Source organism: Solanum pennellii, chromosome 4 (assembly GCF_001406875.1).
Source record: "Solanum pennellii chromosome 4, SPENNV200".
NCBI lineage: Eukaryota > Viridiplantae > Streptophyta > Magnoliopsida > Solanales > Solanaceae > Solanum > Solanum pennellii.
The window spans coordinates 73,960,019-73,980,259 of NC_028640.1; the positions used below are offsets into that span (position 1 = coordinate 73,960,019).

The window sequence follows — 20,241 nt, forward strand, 5'->3', positions numbered from 1 at the left end:
TATATATATATATATATATATATATATATTGACAATAATTTTCATAGGCTATATACTTGGCCCTAATTTGCCCTACTTTTAGATAAGCTGAATTTGAAAGTATCATATCGAACTTAGTTAATAAATGGGAACGTTAATCGATCAAACTTGATTGGGTTGGACAAGTCATATTTTGCCACCACTATACCAAATCAATAAAAAAAATTGATTATTAACTTTTTAATCGATGATTTTATTTTAATTTGTTTAAATATGTTAGTGTATAACATAATCCATTTTCACAAAGAAAAATGAGAAAATTAAGTGGATCGTGGTATAGAATCCCGGTAAAATAAAAGCCCAATATATGATACAAGAGGGCTTATTTAGTTGTGGAGTCCAATAAACCCAAAGCAAAATGTTTTTGAAAATGGGCTTCATTTGAGCTCACTAAAATGGAACATATTTATTTAAATTTTTTTGATTCTCCTAGTTTATATGATAAATAAAGATCTCTGAAAAATATTGACGATGAACGACGAAATCGACCAAAAATAAATATAAAATTGTGGTTACATAATCAGGTGAGATTAAATAAATACATACTACATAGTTAGGAAGTAGCAGAATTTATAGGCTGGGTTAGTATTTCGTGATGCTTATTCATTTCAATTGTCACAGAGTTATTGTTTGAGTTATCTCTTATCTGAATAATTTTTTTTAAAAAAATCAAATAAAACGTATATAATATGAATGATCAGGCTAATCCATGAGTCAATTCTCAAATATATTTTTTTTCAAAAAATACTTTTTAAAATAAATAAATAAACTTAAAAAATTAATCAAACAACTATAGCATTAATAAAGCGCTATTTCAATATTATTTTTTTGGTAATGTTGTTAAAAAACGTCGTGGAAAGCATTATCTCAATATCTCAATTTTTTTCTATTAAATTTTATATTATTTCTTCAATCGATGATTAATCGAAATAATTTTTCAATCAGACAAAAATAGATAATCAATTAACCTCTTTATCTTTTCTAATTCAGAAAACTTGCCGCTTCATATAAAGTCTCAATTAAAACGTGTTATATTTTAATGTTACAAAATTTTCAAAAGTATTCTCAAAAGGCGGCTCAATAAAAAATAAAATAAATAGTATAATCTATGAGAATAATTAGTTTGTATTTGAACAATTAACGGCTTAAAAACATTCAATACTTAACTAACTAAATTTAGATACACCTTCAATCTACCTTATAATATAGCAATTAATTTTAAACTCGTATATGAACATGGAACTTTTAGTAAAAAGTCGAAAGAAAGTGTTGAAAACTTCCTAAAGTTGACGAGAATTTAGGTGTCTATATAGCTCATATGGCAAGATTGGGGATTATTAATTTAAGTGCAATTAATCAAGTAAAAGAATATTTTTAAAACTATCAACAGTTCAAAAATAAGACAATAACTCATGCCACATTTAGTGGTGTTTTCATACTTTTCTCTAACATATATATATATATATATATGTATATAACCTACATAAATTTTTATCATTTAATCATTTATTAATTAACATACATTGTCACCTTTATTTAATTTATTTAACTATTATATGTTTATATTTTAATATAAACCACCATGTGCAAATAAATATTTAACATTTTTTTCCCGATCCAACAAATAAACAAGATTGTTAATATGAAACAGCTCGAGTTGTGCTACATGTGAGATCTACATGATTTTCTTAATAATATGTTTTTCTTCATGAAATATATTTATATTATTTTATGTTTGGTTAATTGGAGAACGAATCCTGCCGTTTGAGATCTCCATGGTTTCTTAAAATATATTTATCATGGAAAAAAAAAACTCTTTTGGTGTTTCGTTAATTAGTAAATGATTTTTTTTCTTAAGGAAGAATAATTTACGAATAAGAATAATATTGACTATCGATCAGCAATTGATTTCCTTTAAATTTGTTTTCAATAATCAAATACTATGAAAATGGCTTTCATTTTAAAAAAATGTTTTTTCTAACTCACACGAGATACACGAGATATACCTTTTTTCAGATAAAAATAAAAATATTTCATAGGCAAATATTATGGGTACTAAACTACTAGTTATTGAATCAAAGTAATTATTAATAGTTGTTCCTTTATCTTTTTTAACAACTATTTATTATTAACCTTTTATGTGACTTACTTAAAATTATAAGATTAAAGAATATTTTGATATATTTAACATATTTTTAATTTAAAAATATTAGATTTAAAAGTTTTTTTTATTTCCATAAGTTTTGCGTCAAGTTAAAACAAGTTAAAAAGGAAAAATAATAAACATAGATTATGATGGGACGATTCATGATTCCTCCACTCTTATCTAGAGATTTCGAGTACGAACACTTGTGAATGGAAAAAAAATCCTATTGAAAGCGTCGCCTCCTAAAATGAACTCTCCAATATGTAAAGCCAAATTTAGTCAACCCTTATACAAATACCGGACACGAAAATCAAAAATAAAATATGCCATATGCTTTACTGTGAGCTTACTATATATTAAGAGTTAAATAAAGTTTTTTGACATTGTGAAATAATTGACATTAACTAAGTACACACTCAATGGGTTGCAACAAAGAATTCTGTAAAGATTATTTTGAATTGAAGGCAGAAGAAGCTAGTTGTTATGATTTATTTAGGATATTTTATTCATGTGAATTAGAAAAAAGAAAATTTTTGAATGCTCCTCAAGGAACAAACAACATACAAGGTATTCAACGTCGATGGATTGTTTTTGCATCTGTCTCTATGCAGAGATTCTTAATTTCTGTGAAAAAGCCAATGAACATTATAGGTTCTAAAGTTGAGCTTTTGTTGAATTATCCTTCATGCAATGGTGGTCTTCTCAAGCTCTTCTTCAACATAATCCTAGGTAAATTTGATCTAGTTTTCATTATGTTTTGCTTCTTTCATTTGCTTGAGTTAGTCGAAAGTCTTTTGGAAACAGTATTTATACGTTGGAGAGATAATAGTAACGTCTGTGTATACTATACCCTATTCAGATCTTACTTTGTGAGATTTTACTGAGTATGTTATTGTTGTTGTTTGAGGATTCATCTGAAATTCACTATTAAAACAAGTGTTCTAATTATTGGTTAATTTTACGATTATTAATCTATAATGCAATTTTTATTTGATTTTGAGATTAGTAATATGAGCAAGCTCATGTAATCACATTGTAAGAGTAATACAAAAAATTAGGGTTCATATAGTTGACTCGATCAATTTTCACATTGTAAGATTAATACTAACAATTAGGGTTCATATAGTTGACTCGATCAATTTTCACATTGTAAGAATAATACTAACAATTAGGGTTCATTATTGACTCGATCAATTTATTTGGGATTGAGACACAATTGATGTTTTTCTATTTTCTTGAGAAAAATTGTGATAGGGCTTGAACTAAATCTTGAATAAGAAAATAAATTAATGAAGTGAGAAAATGATGGACATGTTTATTGACTTGTATTTGAGGAAAATTTTTAGTTATATAATTATGATTCGTTTCAGGAGAGGTAATGAGACCAGATATGAAATCGGAGAATTTTATGTCGATGATCGGACAACTTGATTGGAGGGTTGACTTAGACAAGACTAAAAATGTGGGTGACAACTACTATGGTCCTTCACTAGCGATTATGGCTGCTAAATTATCCTATGAAAATGAAGCCTTCACCAAGAAAGTTATCACACATAATTGGCAGGTAATATATTATTTATAATTGCTAGTCGATATACATAGATTATATACTAAACTTTTGGAGTATTATTTCATAATTTCGAAAGATAAATGAGTTTATAAATGTTCAAATTTTTGTTTTGCAGATGGACTTCATAAAATTTTACAGCTTTTGGAATGGTAAGGTTAATTCAGAGCCATCTTTCTTTAATATTTAACCAGATGTTCTAAGATCTTTTTATTATTTTTAATTATGAGTATCAAACGTTTTTTTATTGAGGAAACTTCCTTAAAAGATATTTTGAAGATTTACTAGGACCCATATCTTGCTTTCTGAAGTATGAAGTATGGTCGATGTCAAACGTTTGATGACTCGTTACATTCTCATCTCATTTAGCTAGATTTTAGAAATGACTTAAACCAAAGGTTCATTTCTTATGAGGTTCATCACGATTTATGATTTATACTCGATATTGTGTCGATATGCAGCTTACCAGGAAGTATACACCACACAAGCTATTATGTTCCAAGACAAAGTTGAAGATTCAAACCTAGTTGTGGTTGCATTTAGAGGTACCATACCATACAATGCAGACCACTGGATCACAGATGTGGACCTTTCATGGTATGAGCTTGAAGGTGTAGGTAAACTACATGCGGGATTTATGAAAGCATTGGGCTTACAAAAGAACAAAGGATGGCCCAAAGAAATTGATGAAAGCTCAGACCAAAAACTATTTGCTTATTACCAAATCAGAAAAGAACTGAAAATGATACTGATGAAAAATGAAAAGGCAAAGTTTATATTGACAGGGCATAGTTTAGGAGGAGCATTAGCAGTTTTATTTGCTGCTATATTGATTTTGCATGAAGAGGAATGGTTGTTGGATAGATTAGAAGGAGTTTACACATTTGGACAACCTAGAGTTGGGGATCCACAATTTGGGAACTTCATGAAGGATAAGTTTAATAAGTATGATGTTAAGTATTATAGACATGTTTATTCAAATGACATGGTTCCTAGGTTGCCATATGATGACACAACCTTCTTCAAACATTTTGGATCATGTCTCTATTACAACAGCTTCTACAATGGCAAGGTAAAGTATCTCCGTCGAGGCATAGGCAGAAGGAAAGACCTTGTGTATCAATTTTTTGTATAGCTGAACTCTTATTGTTTTGATGCAGGTGGTGGAGGAAGAACCAAACAAGAATTACTTCTCTGTGCTATGGTTTTTGCCCATGTTGCTGATTGCAGTATATGAGTTTATTAGGGGGTTTATCCTTCCTTGGACAAAAGGCAGTCATTACAGAGAAGATTGGTTACAGAAAATGTTTAGGGTGGTTGGGTTGGTGATTCCTGGGTTATCAGCTCATACTACTATAGATTATGTTAATCTAACTCGATTGGGATCAGTACTTCACCTTCCACAATCAGCTCGTCATGACCAAGATCGTCTTAAAGACGATTGATTTTCAAGAATCAAGAGTCATTTTGAAGTGAGAAAAAATAAAATTATCCCAAGCTACTGTGAAATAAACAACCCTACAGTGTTGAATATTTTATTATTGTATTGCATCGTATTGGCTTGAGATGAGTTTGTATGTAGATTCATATAACCAACCCTATTGTTATGTTATTTGGAACTGAATGGTAGTTGTAGAATCAGGTCAAACTGACATATTACTTAACTTCTAGCCTGGTTCCTATGCCCACTTAAAAACATGTAACCAGTTCGATTTTTCATTCACGTTGCAAATGTCAACCTTTTCTTTTGAGTTGAGGGTCTATCAGAAGCAATCTCTCTACTCCACCAAACCTCATTTGTAAATTTACACGGGATATGTTGTTTCCAAACCATAAGCTTGTTATTCACATTATAAAGTAGAAATTTGTCATTCAGGTGTTCAATTCAAAAGAACTCGTGGATTATTGACAATTCATTACATACATACAAATCAAAGGAGATGTTTTTAGAATCTTACAGAACAAAGAGAATTTGGTTGAAGATGTAGGTGCTTGAAGAAGAAAGAAATATAATCCTTGTAATGGGAGCATCAAGATGAAACTTGAGTTGCACTTCACACTATTCGACATCCATTCTGTTCATGCCTCTGACTTAATAAATCATTCAGCAGGCAGATACCATCGTACATGGGGGAATTCGACTACCCTACAGCACCGATTTCCAGAAAGCACATCTCGAAAATACCATCTTCAAATTACTGCCACTTGTTACCAGAATTACATGATCTGACCCATTCACTACCAAAAATGCAGAAAAGTTCACTCAGGAAAGAAATAATTCCATCATTCAATGCCAGAATTAAACTTGTGCAAGGATATACATGTAAAGATAGGAGCATACCTGATATATAGAGGGCGGTTGTAACATCAAAATGCATGGCATGTAAAGCAGCCACTTAGTGACCCTATTTGACGTGTCTGACGGAAAGATAATGCCTTGCTTGAGGATCTTCTTACTTCATGAGATTGGTTGGCTAACATTGAGCTTCTCATTTCATGGGCCTTCTTCTGAGCTGATCTAAGTTTGTTCATAATCTTATCCATGGATGACGATCTCTTTTTCTCCAGTTTCATCTGCATTATATTTATACAGATAACATGTCTTCATTTGCAAACAGAAAACGCTTTCATTCTATTAGAGTATATGTAAGTTCTGTCCTCTATATTCTATATAATTGTGAAATGTGAACAATAAATCTTCCTTCCTTGTGAGAGAACACATATCTTGATGACTATACATAATCCAATTCAAAATTTCAAAGAAGTAAAAGATAAGGGAACTGTCCGCTAAAACCCTTTTTTTTTCTTTCAAAGACAACTTAAGCTTATAATGTAAACATGGGAGAGAAGAAATCATCCACAGTTAGGACTTAGGAGGTACATTTTTTGGAAAGATTCAGGACTTGATCTAAACAAATCATGCATGAACGCTAGCACAAGATAATACCTAGAAAGATGTGATATTTCTATACAATTAGGCCAAATAGCATATGATTACCAAATTAACGAGATATATCTTCTCTCATCCCCTTCAGAATCTTGTAAGATTCCCGAATCACTAAGATCAACCATAACATGAGAAAATGAGAGATAAGTACAGAATGCATATAATCTTCAACCTCCACCGCACCCCCAAAATTTTATCAATGCCTAACATAGTTATATCGGTTTTAGAATCCACCGCTCATCTTTCAAGTTGTATTTTATCTGGAATAATGCAAAATTTCAGTGAGCGAAGAATATCAAAAGGTCAGCCTATTTAACACTTGAAGACCCTACATTCTAATCCCCTGTGTCAACAACAAAAACCTTCCTTTGTTATACAAGCCTAGTTCTCTAGGCCAGACATCCCGACAGAGGGGGTTTGACTTTGAGATAAACCAAATCTTACAAGCACTGGTGGAAGTTACCAGATGGTTACCACTTCAACATAAGCAGCCTTTTCCAATTCAGAAAACTACTTTAACAAGTTTTTGTTAATTGAAATCATAATTAACAAGTTTTTGCATTCAGGTGCAATATACTCAATCGAAGCCATATAATTGATGAGTCAAATAAGCTTAAGAGAAACATAAAGAAGCTTTAGAAACTAATGAGTGCATGGTGGAAGTATGTGATTAAAGACCAACCTCCAGTTTCCTCATTGCTGCCTCTGCTTTTGCCTTTTGCAGGTTCTCCCATGCAGTGATTCTAGCTTCTTCCCTCTTAATCCTAATATTTCAGAAGAGAGCATAAACAAGACAATTAATAGCATGAATTAAGAAACAAATGCATTTTGATACTTGGAGAGAGAGAGGTTAAAGAGCATGAATGGGGCCTATCCTTTTCCGAACTGTACAGCTTATTGAGATTTTTAATGATAATAATCAACTTGAGATCAGATAAACTATTAAGGCAATGTACATGTTAACCAATATTTTAGGAAAACAATGCAAATGAACAGAACAACACAAGGAAAGGATCTAAATGTCAGCTGGATGTTTTCCCTTCCCTTGTGTTTGCATCTTCTACAAAAGATATATGATCTATCAGCTTTTCCTTTTCTATTTGAAATACTTCCAATCACCTTAGACTACTATAAAGCTACTCTAATTGACAATGCTTCAAAATAATCTACTTACAAGCTAACAAAAAAAATAACACCACTTACTTTGAAATACTCGTTGATGTGTCTGAAACATCCCAACCTGAAGAACGGATCTCCATAGCTTTCCTTTTCCAGTCATCAAGTTCCATGCTCCTACCGGGAATTCGAGCTTTCTGTTTCTTTGACCATCTGGTCACTGTAACCCGCTCATCAATTGGAACATCTCTCAATTCTGCTTTAGAAGAAGGAACAGTCTGCAATTCTACAAGTGGTAGAATAGATGGAGTTGAAGGAGAGAAGGATGACTGTCTTATAGGAGATGAGGAAGGGCTTGCCTCGGGGCTCATTTGAGTGGCCATATCCCTCCTTGATATAACTCGTGACACAACATTGGCTTCATCTTGAATATCATCGCCACTCTCATCTACATAACAGATTTACAAGAAAGTTAAACAAAATTCTGAAGGCACTGTCATCATCTCTTCCTATATTACACAACCGACAGTTATGAGGATTTGAAGGGTGGCAGGGATGACCTTAAAGATGTGTATATCTTTTTAAATGTAGGGGGAATTTCAGAATTGACAATAGGTAGTGACAAATAAGTATTGTGATCTCAATAGTGGATATACAGATCTAAATCTTCCAAAGAAACAATCAAGTAGTGCGATAACTAGTGGGCTCAATTCGTAATCTTCTTGCATGTTTCCTCTTTCTTCTAGGAATTACCATCTGCAATTATGCTATGTTTCACTAGAATGATGCTGCAATGCTAATCGATGTGCAACTTCTTAGTTAGACTATGCAAGCAACCAATCAACTGGGAAGATAAATCAGTACCTTGTGAAATTGGCAAGGTCGATAAACAGACCAGTTCAGAGCATCCATGTACACTAACTGACCTTGCCATGCATGGTTCTGCGAGTGCATGGAAGTTTCCACTTCCCAGGTTGCCTCCACATCTAATTGACAAACCATCATTTGTCATCACTCCGGTTGAAAAGGGGGAATTGGCTAAGAGATTACCACCATTTCCTCCCTTAAAAACAGGTGGTGCAGGAGAATACATTGAATAGTAAGCTTGACCAGGAGGACCAAGAGGCCCACTTTTGGATTTAGGCCGCCTCTGTGGCTGGTGTAATGAAGTTCTAACAGAACTATCTCCTGAGACCGGGCTAAAAATCCACCTCTCTGCATCCTCCCATTTGGAAGGTAATATCCTTCCATTATTATAAGGCAGCAATGCAGTATTTACCTGCCTCCTATTAGCAGCTGAATGCAGTGGCACACGCTCTGAACTCCAGCCTTTTTGAACCCCAACACTGGAATGGCGATAATTAGGCGTTCTTGGACTCAGAAATGTACCAACTCGGCTAGTCGTAATAGGGGTTTTCTTCATGATTCCAAAACGCGGAGAAGAAGAGTGGCAAGTGTTAATCACAGCATTGTTTAGATCTAATGAAGCAGGTCTTCGCCTATCTGGTTTCTTCAGCAAAGATCCCGACCCAAATCTACGGTCTTGACACTCTATTCCAATGAATTTTGCAAACCAAAGACCAAAAAAAAAAACAAAAAAATTGATTACCCTCACAGTGAGGTAAATTGCTTTGTGCTTTGAAAAGCTTGAGTCAGCAGTGTACCTTTAAGAGCTTGAGAAAAGGAGTTTCTTGCAGAATCTAAAGACAGATTCTCATCCTCTGTCTCAATCTCGCTGTTCTTCTCTGCCTTTTGAACTGGAAGACAGTGAATGTGTGACTATCACATGAAATGTTGAAGAATCTAATTTAATGAGGCTTTTGTAGGAAGCCAGCTGAAAGAGTTGAAAAAAAAAGAGTCAAGAGAGTACCTTTTGCTTTTTCCTTTCTGCCAATGTGACTATTTCTGTGTAACATTGCTTTGTTTGGATCTGTAACTGTACCACCCGAAGCTTCACGGCATTCATGCCCTGCCAAATGCTGCTTCAATAAAAAAAAATTCAGAGTCTTCGAAGTCGACAAACTCCAAAAAGTAGAGCTAGTAACCCACTATAGCCAATGCTTGTTAATTTTTTCTAATTTCACAGTACAGAGAATTGTTGTAAGCATATTTTCTCTCAACTTCACAGGTTATTTTGATTATCCAAAATTGTGAGATGAGATCTGAATAGCTTTCTCTAACGCGTGTACTAAGCTTACGGAAGCTTAAATTTGTCTTCACTTTAATATTGCACCGAACAGGAATAGCAGAAAATACACGTAAATGCTGAGAATCCAACCAAACAGAGACTGTGAAAAGTAAAAAAAAAAAAAAAGGTAAAACGGAGCTGAAGTAGTACTTGAGAAACATCGGAAACAGAGGAATCCTGATCATGAGCATCGGAAGCAAATGAACACCGGTCAACGCTTCCGGAAGCAGATGAGAAAATACTGAAATTGGAATCACCGGTGTAAATAACAGAGTCCGGACTTACATCACGAACACTTCTACTAAATCCTAACCCCGATCTCGAATCCTGAAACCCTAGCTCCGGCATTGTTCAATTGCTTTCACAACTTCACCTTCTCCGTCATCACACCGGAATCTCAATCTCCGTCGCCGTCGCACCAAAAATGTAGTAATAAACCGATACAATAGAGAAAATCTTCACAAAGTTACATAAAAACGGTAACCCATATATATTATAGAAAGTATATTGTACTATAAAGATGGTTTACTATTACTGCTAATATATTATAAACGGCGTGTTGGTCACCAGTTTAACAAGATGATGCAGGTATGTAAAACAAAATTCCTTTTTGACCCCACAATTATCCGAATCGTTATTCTTTGAATGTCCATTAATTAATTCGTTTCGATGTAATAACTCATAAAAGAATTATAATTTTTAATAATATGTAAGTTTGTAACAATGGAATCTTAGTAGAAAGGACAAAATAAATTATTTATTTTTAGTTAATTGAAGGGAAGAGAGTGAGTTAAATGATTATGTTTATTTTAGGCACAATTCAGACTGGGATTTGCGTTTTTCTATGATCGATGCCTTTTCGTCTTTTTCGTCTATTTGACTGAAAAAATTCATCCTAATAAAGTCATTTAGCAAATTTTAAGTTAAATCCAATCAACTACAGTAAAACAGTCTCTAGATTATGTGAATATTAATTTTTATAATTAAGTTAAATTATTTGCTTAACTATTTTATGAGTAACTCTTATAAACTAGATAAGTGGCTCCTGTAATTATCTATACTTACTATTTTGATTAACATGAATTAAGGAGAAATTAAAGGCAACAACACCAACTATTAAAGGAACAGTTTCAACACATCCCAAGAACAAAAATGAAAACGAACAGTAGTTATATATAATGTCGTGGTCAAAAAGTTTGAAAGAAAAAACAAAAAAAGCATAATGTCATGAGTACGTAGGCTCGGAGAACATCGATGCTGTTGTTTTTTCATAAAATTAAAAAAAAATGTGGGGTGGGGATTATGTTTCTTATTAATTATTTGTTTTTTAAATTATTTTTTAACGACTTAATATAAATATCTATTAATTAAAATAAAATATTTAAAGTTCAATGTAAACAAATAAATATTACCAAAGAGTTAATGCATGAGCTCCATATAGCAAAGAATTGAAAATTTAACTACTTAATTTATGGTCCATTGTTTTGAAGTAGAGCTAGAAGTTTCTTCAATTAAATCAGTTGTTATGTCTCAAACCTGGGTGATCTATCCATGACCATGATGAAGCTTGGGTGAAATTAAGTGGAGGTCCAAACCGACTGATGTTGATGTGGTTAGGGGTGAAATGCCACTTGAACCCAGAGCTAGCTGGTTCTCCCCGAAATGCGTTGAGGCGCAGCAGTTGACTGGACATCTAGCGGTAAAGCACTGTTTCGGTGTGGGCCGCGAGAGCGGTACCAAATCAAGGCAAACTCTGAATACTAGATATGACCTCAAAATAACAGGTGTCAAGGTCGGCTAGTGAGACGATGGGGGATAAGCTTCATCGTCGAGAGGGAAACAGCCCGGATCACCAGCTAATTTTCTTTTAAAAAAATTTAAATCATATAAATTTTAATTAATGTTTTTAAAAATATATAAAAATTCGTGAAATTGACATGAGAAAATTTATAACTTTGTATTAGTATATATGTAATGAATGTGTATGCTTAATTCATGCAAATTTTAGTAATTTTTTGAAAGAAAAAACAGTCACTTCAGTTAAATACTCCTACTCGTAATAAAAAGAAATATTTAGCGATTTAACTAGTCAAGTGATAAGTAGAAAGATTCAACTGATAAATAGAGTTCGCCTTATATGATTTATGTTTCACTAGTGGTTCACCTGTGATTCTCAGCATTATTTGGTTTTGGTGAGTCAAATTTTAGAGGCATGGAGGAATGACCCCTCTTGTCTAGTGTAGCACCAAATATCAATAAATGATTTTAAGTCAGAAATTGGTTATATTTTACGTTAGGTTCAATTCACAGCCACAAAGAGTATAAGAATGACAAAACCCCACATTTATTGCTGCCATTTCCTGTCCCTTTCCCTTGGATTTCCTATGCAATTATTTTATTAATGTTTCTAATTCTTCTTCAAAGTTAAAATGCTGTTTGTATAAAACACAAATACTTCTGGTATATTCCACCTACCCATATTGAAAAATAAATTAATTTTATATGATAGTAATAACATATTAGGGTAATTTTATAAATGATGCTTTAGGATGATGGTGTATACAGAAAATCATACGCTGATAAAAAAATTGTACTGAGAACAATTATAGAGAAAAGAACTATAGCAATAATAAATATAATGTAATATTGACGGAAACAGGAAACAGATAGATAATAGGTAATGTTAAGATTGAAGTATATAAACAATAGGAGAGTAATAAAAACAACATTGATAAGGAATTAAGACAACACTCGATTATTAATTACTAGCATTATATCCTAAATTGTCGACCTTCATGTCTTCCAATCTAGGCTCATGTGCCCTCCAGTAAACTACAAGTATGTCAAATCTTGTCTAATCATGACCTTGTTTCAATACTTATTCGGTGCCCTATCTCTACCACTTACTCCTTTTTACTAGGGCATGTATGTATTTTCTCTTCACATGTTCAAGCCATCTCAAACTAATCTCTCTTATTTTGTCCACCGCATATAGATTCGATTCCACCTTATCCTAAATATATTTATTCCTAATCATATCTCTTATTGTATGCCTAAGCATCATCTCAATATCCTCATTTGCGCTACTTTCATCGTCTTAAAAGTACGAATTTTTAACCAAACTAACACTACACCAGACACAACATACTTGATTCAACCATTCCTTTGTAAAATTTACCCTCTAAGACTCGAAGGCACATTCCTATATCATACAAAACATCGAATGTGAACATATATAACATCCACATCAATTTCTCCATTTTCTTGAATTATTGACCCTACCAAACTCACCCTTAGTGGCAAAATTGTTAGGTCAACAAGAATTGCGGGATCAGATTGCAGGCCAAACAGAAAAATCTTTTTAATTACTTTGAATCAAGATTGTCCTCAAAAACTTCTATAATACGTTACGTTATCCACATTCATACACAGATAACAATCCTCTGTCAAACTAAACTAATTTAAATTCAATTTATTACTATTTTAAATAAAATAAATAATTTAAAATAACATTCATTGATTGGTTATTGATTATTAAAAGACACTGATGCAGTGAATGAGACTGTTTTTCCTTTAATTAAATATTTCAAGTTAAAGTCATGAATGCAATAAAATCTTTTAATTAGAGAACACTTCACCTAGAGTCATATTCAACGTAATTCTAAATTAATTGAACTTTAATATAAATATTAAGCGATAGATAAAAATTAAAAAATAAAATAAAATCGGATATTGACTTGTAGTTGTCGAAAGAAATAAATATTGCAGGCCTCGTGAGCAGAGGTTACCTAATTAATAGAATTAGCTGGACAGCCTGGTTTCAAGCCGGTCAAAAAGGGGACGTGCATGAAAATGGCCCCAAAATGTATGTATGTATATATGTATTATTTTTTTTCAATCGGTGTTTTAGAGTCTTTATTAAAGTTTTGATTAAATTTGAATTGCACATTGTAGGAATCATTTGGAGGTGACGCTCTCAACAGAATTTTTTCCATACCCAGAGCTCGAAGTCGAGATCTCTGGTTAAGGGTGAAACACTCCCACCAGTACATCATAATCTATATTAATAAATATATATATATATATATATACAAGTCATATTTGCAGCAAACATTTTGTTTTATAATTTATTTGATTTAGTTTAATTTATCATAATTTTTTAATTTTAGACTCAAAATATTTTTAATTAATATGACAAATAAATTAAAATGAAAGCGTTTTGGCAGTTGGAACCGACTCTCATCTACCAACTAATGGGTCCAGCAACGTACAGTTTCAATTCAAAGAGGAATGCGAGCGATAATAAGAAATTTTATGATATTTGAGGTACGATCAATAATAGTTGTATGAAGGGATTATTTTTTTTTGATAAGTGTTTTGTGGTTTTTTTTTTAATTATCACACTTTCTCTCACACACACTTCTATTTCTCAATCTTTAGTCCTTTCTTCATTTGCATTTTTTTTCTTTGCAAAAAGTTATTTTCTATTTTATCTTTTGCACCTATTTTAACCTCTATTTCTAGAGCTCTTTTTAATAGTGCTACCTCTTTGTGTAGAAAAATATATTCATATTATTATTATTTTGTATTTTCACAAATTTATTTGATTAACTTTCTTTTTCTATAAATTAAATTCTTGTAACCCAACAAAAAATGAATTTATATCAGTTTCCTTTTACATTTTAAGACACTAAACATAAAAATAATTAAAAATAAAATTTTGAATGAAAAACACAAAACTAATATTGGCAATAATTATTCAATACATGCTATAGAAGTAAAGAATTTGATAATTACAAAAAAGAAAAGATAATTGAGTGTTTGATGTCATTATAACATAATTAATAACATTAAACATTTAAATACATCAAGTGGTTATACAATAAATAAAATAAAAATATATTGAATAATTAAGAATTGAGTGATTAAAGCTGAAATTTCATAAAATAAATTAATGATTAAAATTTAAATAATTTAAATAAATTGCATATTTTATAATAAATAATGCTGATTGAATTTTAGTAGATTAATTAGTTAATTACGTGAATATTTACTTTGTTGATGAGAATTCTATTTTTTTAAAATTTCACATCATTCAATTTCTTCGATTTCTTAAAAAAATTAAATTAAATTTTTCTGACATATTACATTAATTTTTCCTTAAAAATATGTATATATATATATATATATATATATATATATATATATAAAATTTATTAATAAAATAAAATTACTATAAGAGTTAACAAGCCAAAAAAAAAAAAGCAAGTAAGGAAGTAAAAAGAAAAGATTTGAATTGACAGAGAGAGAAAAAAGTAAATGAAATTATGGTTCCCGTATATTGCAAAAAAGAGGCCTCACAAAATCGATAATATGTGTGCCTCACACAAAATAAAATTTTATGAGCAATAATGTTCTCTTTTTAGAACCGACAATTAAAAAATATTTTCATTTGAACATGATAATAATTTTATTTATTTTTGATACTTTTAAAATTTTAGATTTTTGTTAATATGTTTAAGATTATATTGATTAAAAGATATTTATACATTTTACATATTTTTGATTCGTGTTAAATTCAAAATAAATCAATTGAAATAAATAGAAATGGTAACCTCTTAAAAATATGTGTTGAGCAGAGCTAATATGAGAAATAATGATTGATAAAGTTTAATAATTTTTATCCTAATTTATATATTTTTTTAAATTTTTATTTATCGTAATTTTCTTTCCGAGAGATAAATGATATGAAATTTAAATAATATTTTAAAAATATTTTTTATTATATTGATAATTAAATAATGATAATTTATTGTACTTCAATAAAATTAAAAAACTTCAAATCCTGAATATGCTAGTATAAAATATTGAGTTTTTTTTTCTCTTTTCAAAATTGGGAGGGGGGGAGGGAAGGGGTAATGAGGTTATATTATGGCAAATCATACCCCGATAACAAGATATAAATTTAGATAGTCAACTGATTAAGATATCAAGTTCCTAAAATATTAGGTTGTCTTTATCGATATAGTAATAGTTTTTTTTTTAATTGTTGTAATTTCATACTTATTGATTTATTTGATTGAACTCATCAACCTTCGTTATTACGAGAATTTGACATTTGCCACCTTCTGAATTGCTTCTTTATTAGCATATAACTTCTTTAATTTATCTGGATGAATCGAATTATTAATTTGCGATTTATTTTACTTGTCATTTTTATTAAAAATTTATGATCTAAAATAATTGTTATTATACAAGATCAAGATAAAATTAAGTACTTACATTTTTTTCTTTTCATCTCTATCCTTAATAAACGTAAATAGAAACTCTTATATGGTGAAAAAGAGAATAAATGAGGATAATTTAATTAAATTAATCTTTAATTTGTAATTTTATTTTAATCAATGTACGGAGAAAAATATTTACATGACAAATAAAAAATTAATGTGATCAATTGATTAAGTTTAAGGTAGCACGCTAGCACCTAATTAAAGACAATGCGTGAAAGAGACAGCATAAATTAACCAATTGCACAATTATTTACTTTTGCATGCAAGCTTATTATAAAAAAATAAATTATAGGATGTCATTTTAAATATTTTAGGTACGGCACAAATAGGAAAATCAAGTCAAGGGAACAAATTAAATCTGGTCTATTTGAACCACAAAAAAAATAATAATAAAAATCCCAATTTAGATGGTGCCATAATTAGTTTGAAATTTTGTGTAACTGATTTGACATTCTTGACCTCGAAAACAATAGAGAAAAAGCTCAAATTAGTTCATTATATTTGGATTTACGCTTAAAGTGATTCTATTTTTCATCTTCTTTTTTTCTTTTGTTCGAATTTGATATTTATGTTAAAATCTTATTGAATTTAGATTTGAAAGTCTTACAATAGAAGGTCAAGTGTTACTTAATAAAAACAATTTCATATTCAGCAGAATTCAACCTTTGGTTAAATATGAAGTAATATTTACTACGTTATTACAATCTTTGTTAGACCATATTTTTTTAAAAAAAAATTGGGTATGGTTTTCTTTCTAATATGACCAACAATAGTATTCTCTCGAACAACGAGTCCTTTTGAATTAACATAATTTAAAAACATGTAAAGTTTATGAGTATCATCATTTTACATAAAGAAAGTTGAATTTTTTCCCTCTTCTCAATATGTAATGTAATGTCATTATTGCGATATTTACTTTGTTGGTTATTACTTAGTTGCTTAGTGTATACGTTGGAACTAAGATGATGATAAATGAGTAAAGAAGCCCGTTGATATCATTTTATCCATTTTAAAGTTATATTTGTACGACTTTAAAACATGTTATTAGATTGTAAAATTTATTTAATATATTCAATAAATTATTTTTTATTTTTTATCTATGTGAGACTTCTTATTTAAATTGGGGTGTTATATATATCTTCTTTATGGACTTAATCCTCACTGAAGTTTGTTCCACACCCCCACCATATGAAAAATTTCTACAGATTTGCACAGTTTTATTATGATTACCTAAAAGTAGTTGAACTTTGGCCCACATTGATAAAGCGGAAAAGGGTCTAAAATATTCTTAAAATATTGAAAATGGTACAAATTACCCTTCATTCACATATTGTCTTCAAAATGTCATTCTCATCCACTTATTGGCTCCAAAATACCCTTGTCATCCACCTTTTTGTTTAAAATTGACCACCTATTTAATTGTTTTAAAATTAAACTCTTTAAATATTTTTTAAAATACTTGGCGTTCAATGATTGGTTATAATTTAATTTATTAATATAATTTATAAACCAACTCACTATCCACTCATTACTAACTAAACCCCACCCAATTAATAATCCAATCATAATATCAAAATCACTATAAACACTACTAAAACACGATGAAATTATAGATTCCTGAAAATAACATCCAAAATTATTCGAGTCCAAATTTAAGCCCAATTAAATTTAGGTTGAGTTGTTTATTTAGGAGGAGACTTTCAATACGATTCTCTTTCAAGATTGAATTAGAAATTTATGATTAATGGTAAATAAGTAATATATCCCGAATTAATTCATGCACTTTTTAAAAATATTATTTTATAAATATTTATGATTTGTTTTAAAACCTTTAATATATTATTTTGAAAAAAAAAAGTTACCTATGAAGTAACATCACATAATTGAGATGTAAGAATAATTAAGATGAACATAGTCAGACTTTAAGTTTATCAGTAATTTTTATTTAGACATTTGAATGTATGATAATTTACTACTATAGATATTTTCACCTCAAATTTTTAAAAACACTCAATTGGTAGTAGCTTTTCTGTTGTTTTATAAATTATACTAATAAGTTAAATTATAACAAATAGTTGAGCGCCATGTATTAAAAAAAATTTAAATAATTTAAATATAACCGTGAAAAAAGTGGTCAATTTTGAATCAAAAGGTGGATGACAGAGGTATTTTGGACCCAATAAATGGGTGGAAATGATGTTTTGGAGCCAATAGGTGGATGAAGGGTAATTTTATACCATTTCCAATACTTCAAGCTTAAGGTTATTTTAAGTCCTTTCCGTTAATAAAGTTGACATACGAATGTTTCTAATATCATCGATAACGACCCAATCCATTAGTAATATTATTCGCTTTAGACCTAGGACCACACAATTTTAAAACACACCATTAAAGTATAAGGCCTGTGTATTTATATACAACATTTCTTTTAAATGTTTTGCCAATTTGAAACAATCATAAGTTGGTTTTCACAATATTTGACCTTAATTTCATCAAATAAGAAGAGCAACCTTTTTATCTAGTCTGAAAATGATGATAAAAGGGTCGTTGTGTATTCTGGGCTAAAGGATCTCTTGTATTGGGCCACTAAGATGCCAGATTCGAATAAGTGAAATTAGCAGATCATATCGTATAAATTCCCCAATAATCAAGGAATCTGCATATAGGTTAGATATATAATACTATATATAATATCCATATACATGAGAGAGAATAAATTTGGTTAGATATACACTATATATAATATCCATATACATGAAAGAGAATAAAGTTTGTTATAGGTTGAGCCAATTTCATATTGTATAGCACTTAGAATAAAAGGTTCCAATTTTTTTTTGTGTTAAAAAAAGAGAAAATTTCAGCATATATAATAGACATAATAAGCCTCTATAACTGTAGTTTTGATAATTGCACTCTGTAACTATAGTTTTTGTTAGCTATGAAGGCTGTGATATGTATATTTCGGGCAGTTAATATATTTCGCTTGTCCGTTTGTATATATTTCGTTTGCGAACATATAAGTAGGGTAAGTATTTACAAATCTTGTGTTTGTATATTTCAAAATTTTTCAAAGCTCCATTTGTATATTTCTCTTGCAAATATACAAACAAGGTAATTTATTGTGATATTTTTTATAAACTGTATACAAGTAGCTAGGGCAAGTATGTATAAGTTCTGAATTTTTACAATTACGAATCGAATTATACAAAATTATAATGTATACAGATGAATTATACAAAAAAATATAAATTATACACATTAAACGAATTAGAGAAACTATAACTGCAAATCATAAATTTCCAAAGTAGTAGCCATAACAAAATAATATTGTTCAAATGTTTGCTATTCTGCACAAAATTTCCTATAAAAAGTATATGTGCAATTGTAAATTTGGAAGGCACTCAATATTACAAAAAAAAAAAAGAATTATAAAATTTCCACCTCTGTTTGTTAAGTAGTCCAGCTTTTTTTCTTTTTATATTTACATGCCAAAATTTTGAGTATTAAAGATCGTATCTTTAATTATTTTCCAGTATTATTTTTTGTTGACAAATTCTTAAAAATAAAGATTGCATATCATTACTTAGATAGTTAGGTTTCATATTATGAGACATTTCAATAAATCATATCATTTATTTAATTGTGACTATATTTTTCTTCCTTCCAAAATAAGTTATTCTGGAAAATATTATTCTTTCCGTTTCAAAAAAGATAATCTAGTTTGATTTGAAACGAAATTCAAGAATTTTTTTTTTAATTTTGTGGTTCTAAATTAAAGTTCTGTCAAATGTACCAAAATGTCTTTTAATCTTATGGTCTTAAACATGTCACGTGAAAAATTAAAATAAATGTGCTGCAAAAAAGAAATAATTCTTCTTTTTAAAACAGATTAAAGAAAGTAGAACTATTTTTTTTTTAAAATGGAGAATACTATTTATAATTTTGATA

General features: G+C 30.0%; 2 protein-coding genes across 3 annotated transcripts; one reads left to right on the top strand and one right to left on the bottom strand.

Annotated features, from left to right (window-relative positions):
• Nucleotides 1–2,529: 2,529 nt before the first annotated feature.
• Nucleotides 2,530–5,376, top strand: LOC107017307. The gene is made up of 5 exons (XM_015217567.2): nucleotides 2,530–2,914; nucleotides 3,556–3,749; nucleotides 3,871–3,904; nucleotides 4,214–4,824; nucleotides 4,913–5,376. Exons 1-5 carry the CDS (start codon nucleotides 2,605–2,607, stop codon nucleotides 5,195–5,197), a joined length of 1,434 nt encoding a protein of 477 aa, XP_015073053.1. The 5' UTR covers nucleotides 2,530–2,604; the 3' UTR covers nucleotides 5,198–5,376.
• Nucleotides 5,377–5,631: 255 nt separating this feature from the next.
• Nucleotides 5,632–10,717, bottom strand: LOC107018116. 2 transcript variants are annotated; one of them, XM_015218502.2, is made up of 8 exons: nucleotides 10,154–10,717; nucleotides 9,686–9,794; nucleotides 9,480–9,572; nucleotides 8,680–9,366; nucleotides 7,903–8,263; nucleotides 7,382–7,463; nucleotides 6,094–6,326; nucleotides 5,632–5,990 (listed from the first exon to the last, which is right to left on the bottom strand). In XM_015218502.2, the coding sequence occupies exons 1-7, from the start codon at nucleotides 10,349–10,351 to the stop codon at nucleotides 6,120–6,122; spliced, it is 1,737 nt and encodes a 578-aa protein (XP_015073988.1). In that variant the 5' UTR covers nucleotides 10,352–10,717; the 3' UTR covers nucleotides 5,632–5,990; nucleotides 6,094–6,119. The 2 variants fall into 2 exon arrangements, with proteins under 2 accessions (XP_015073988.1, XP_015073987.1); XM_015218501.2 differs by having other exon boundaries at nucleotides 9,686–9,797.
• Between the last annotated feature and the right edge of the window lie 9,524 nt (nucleotides 10,718–20,241).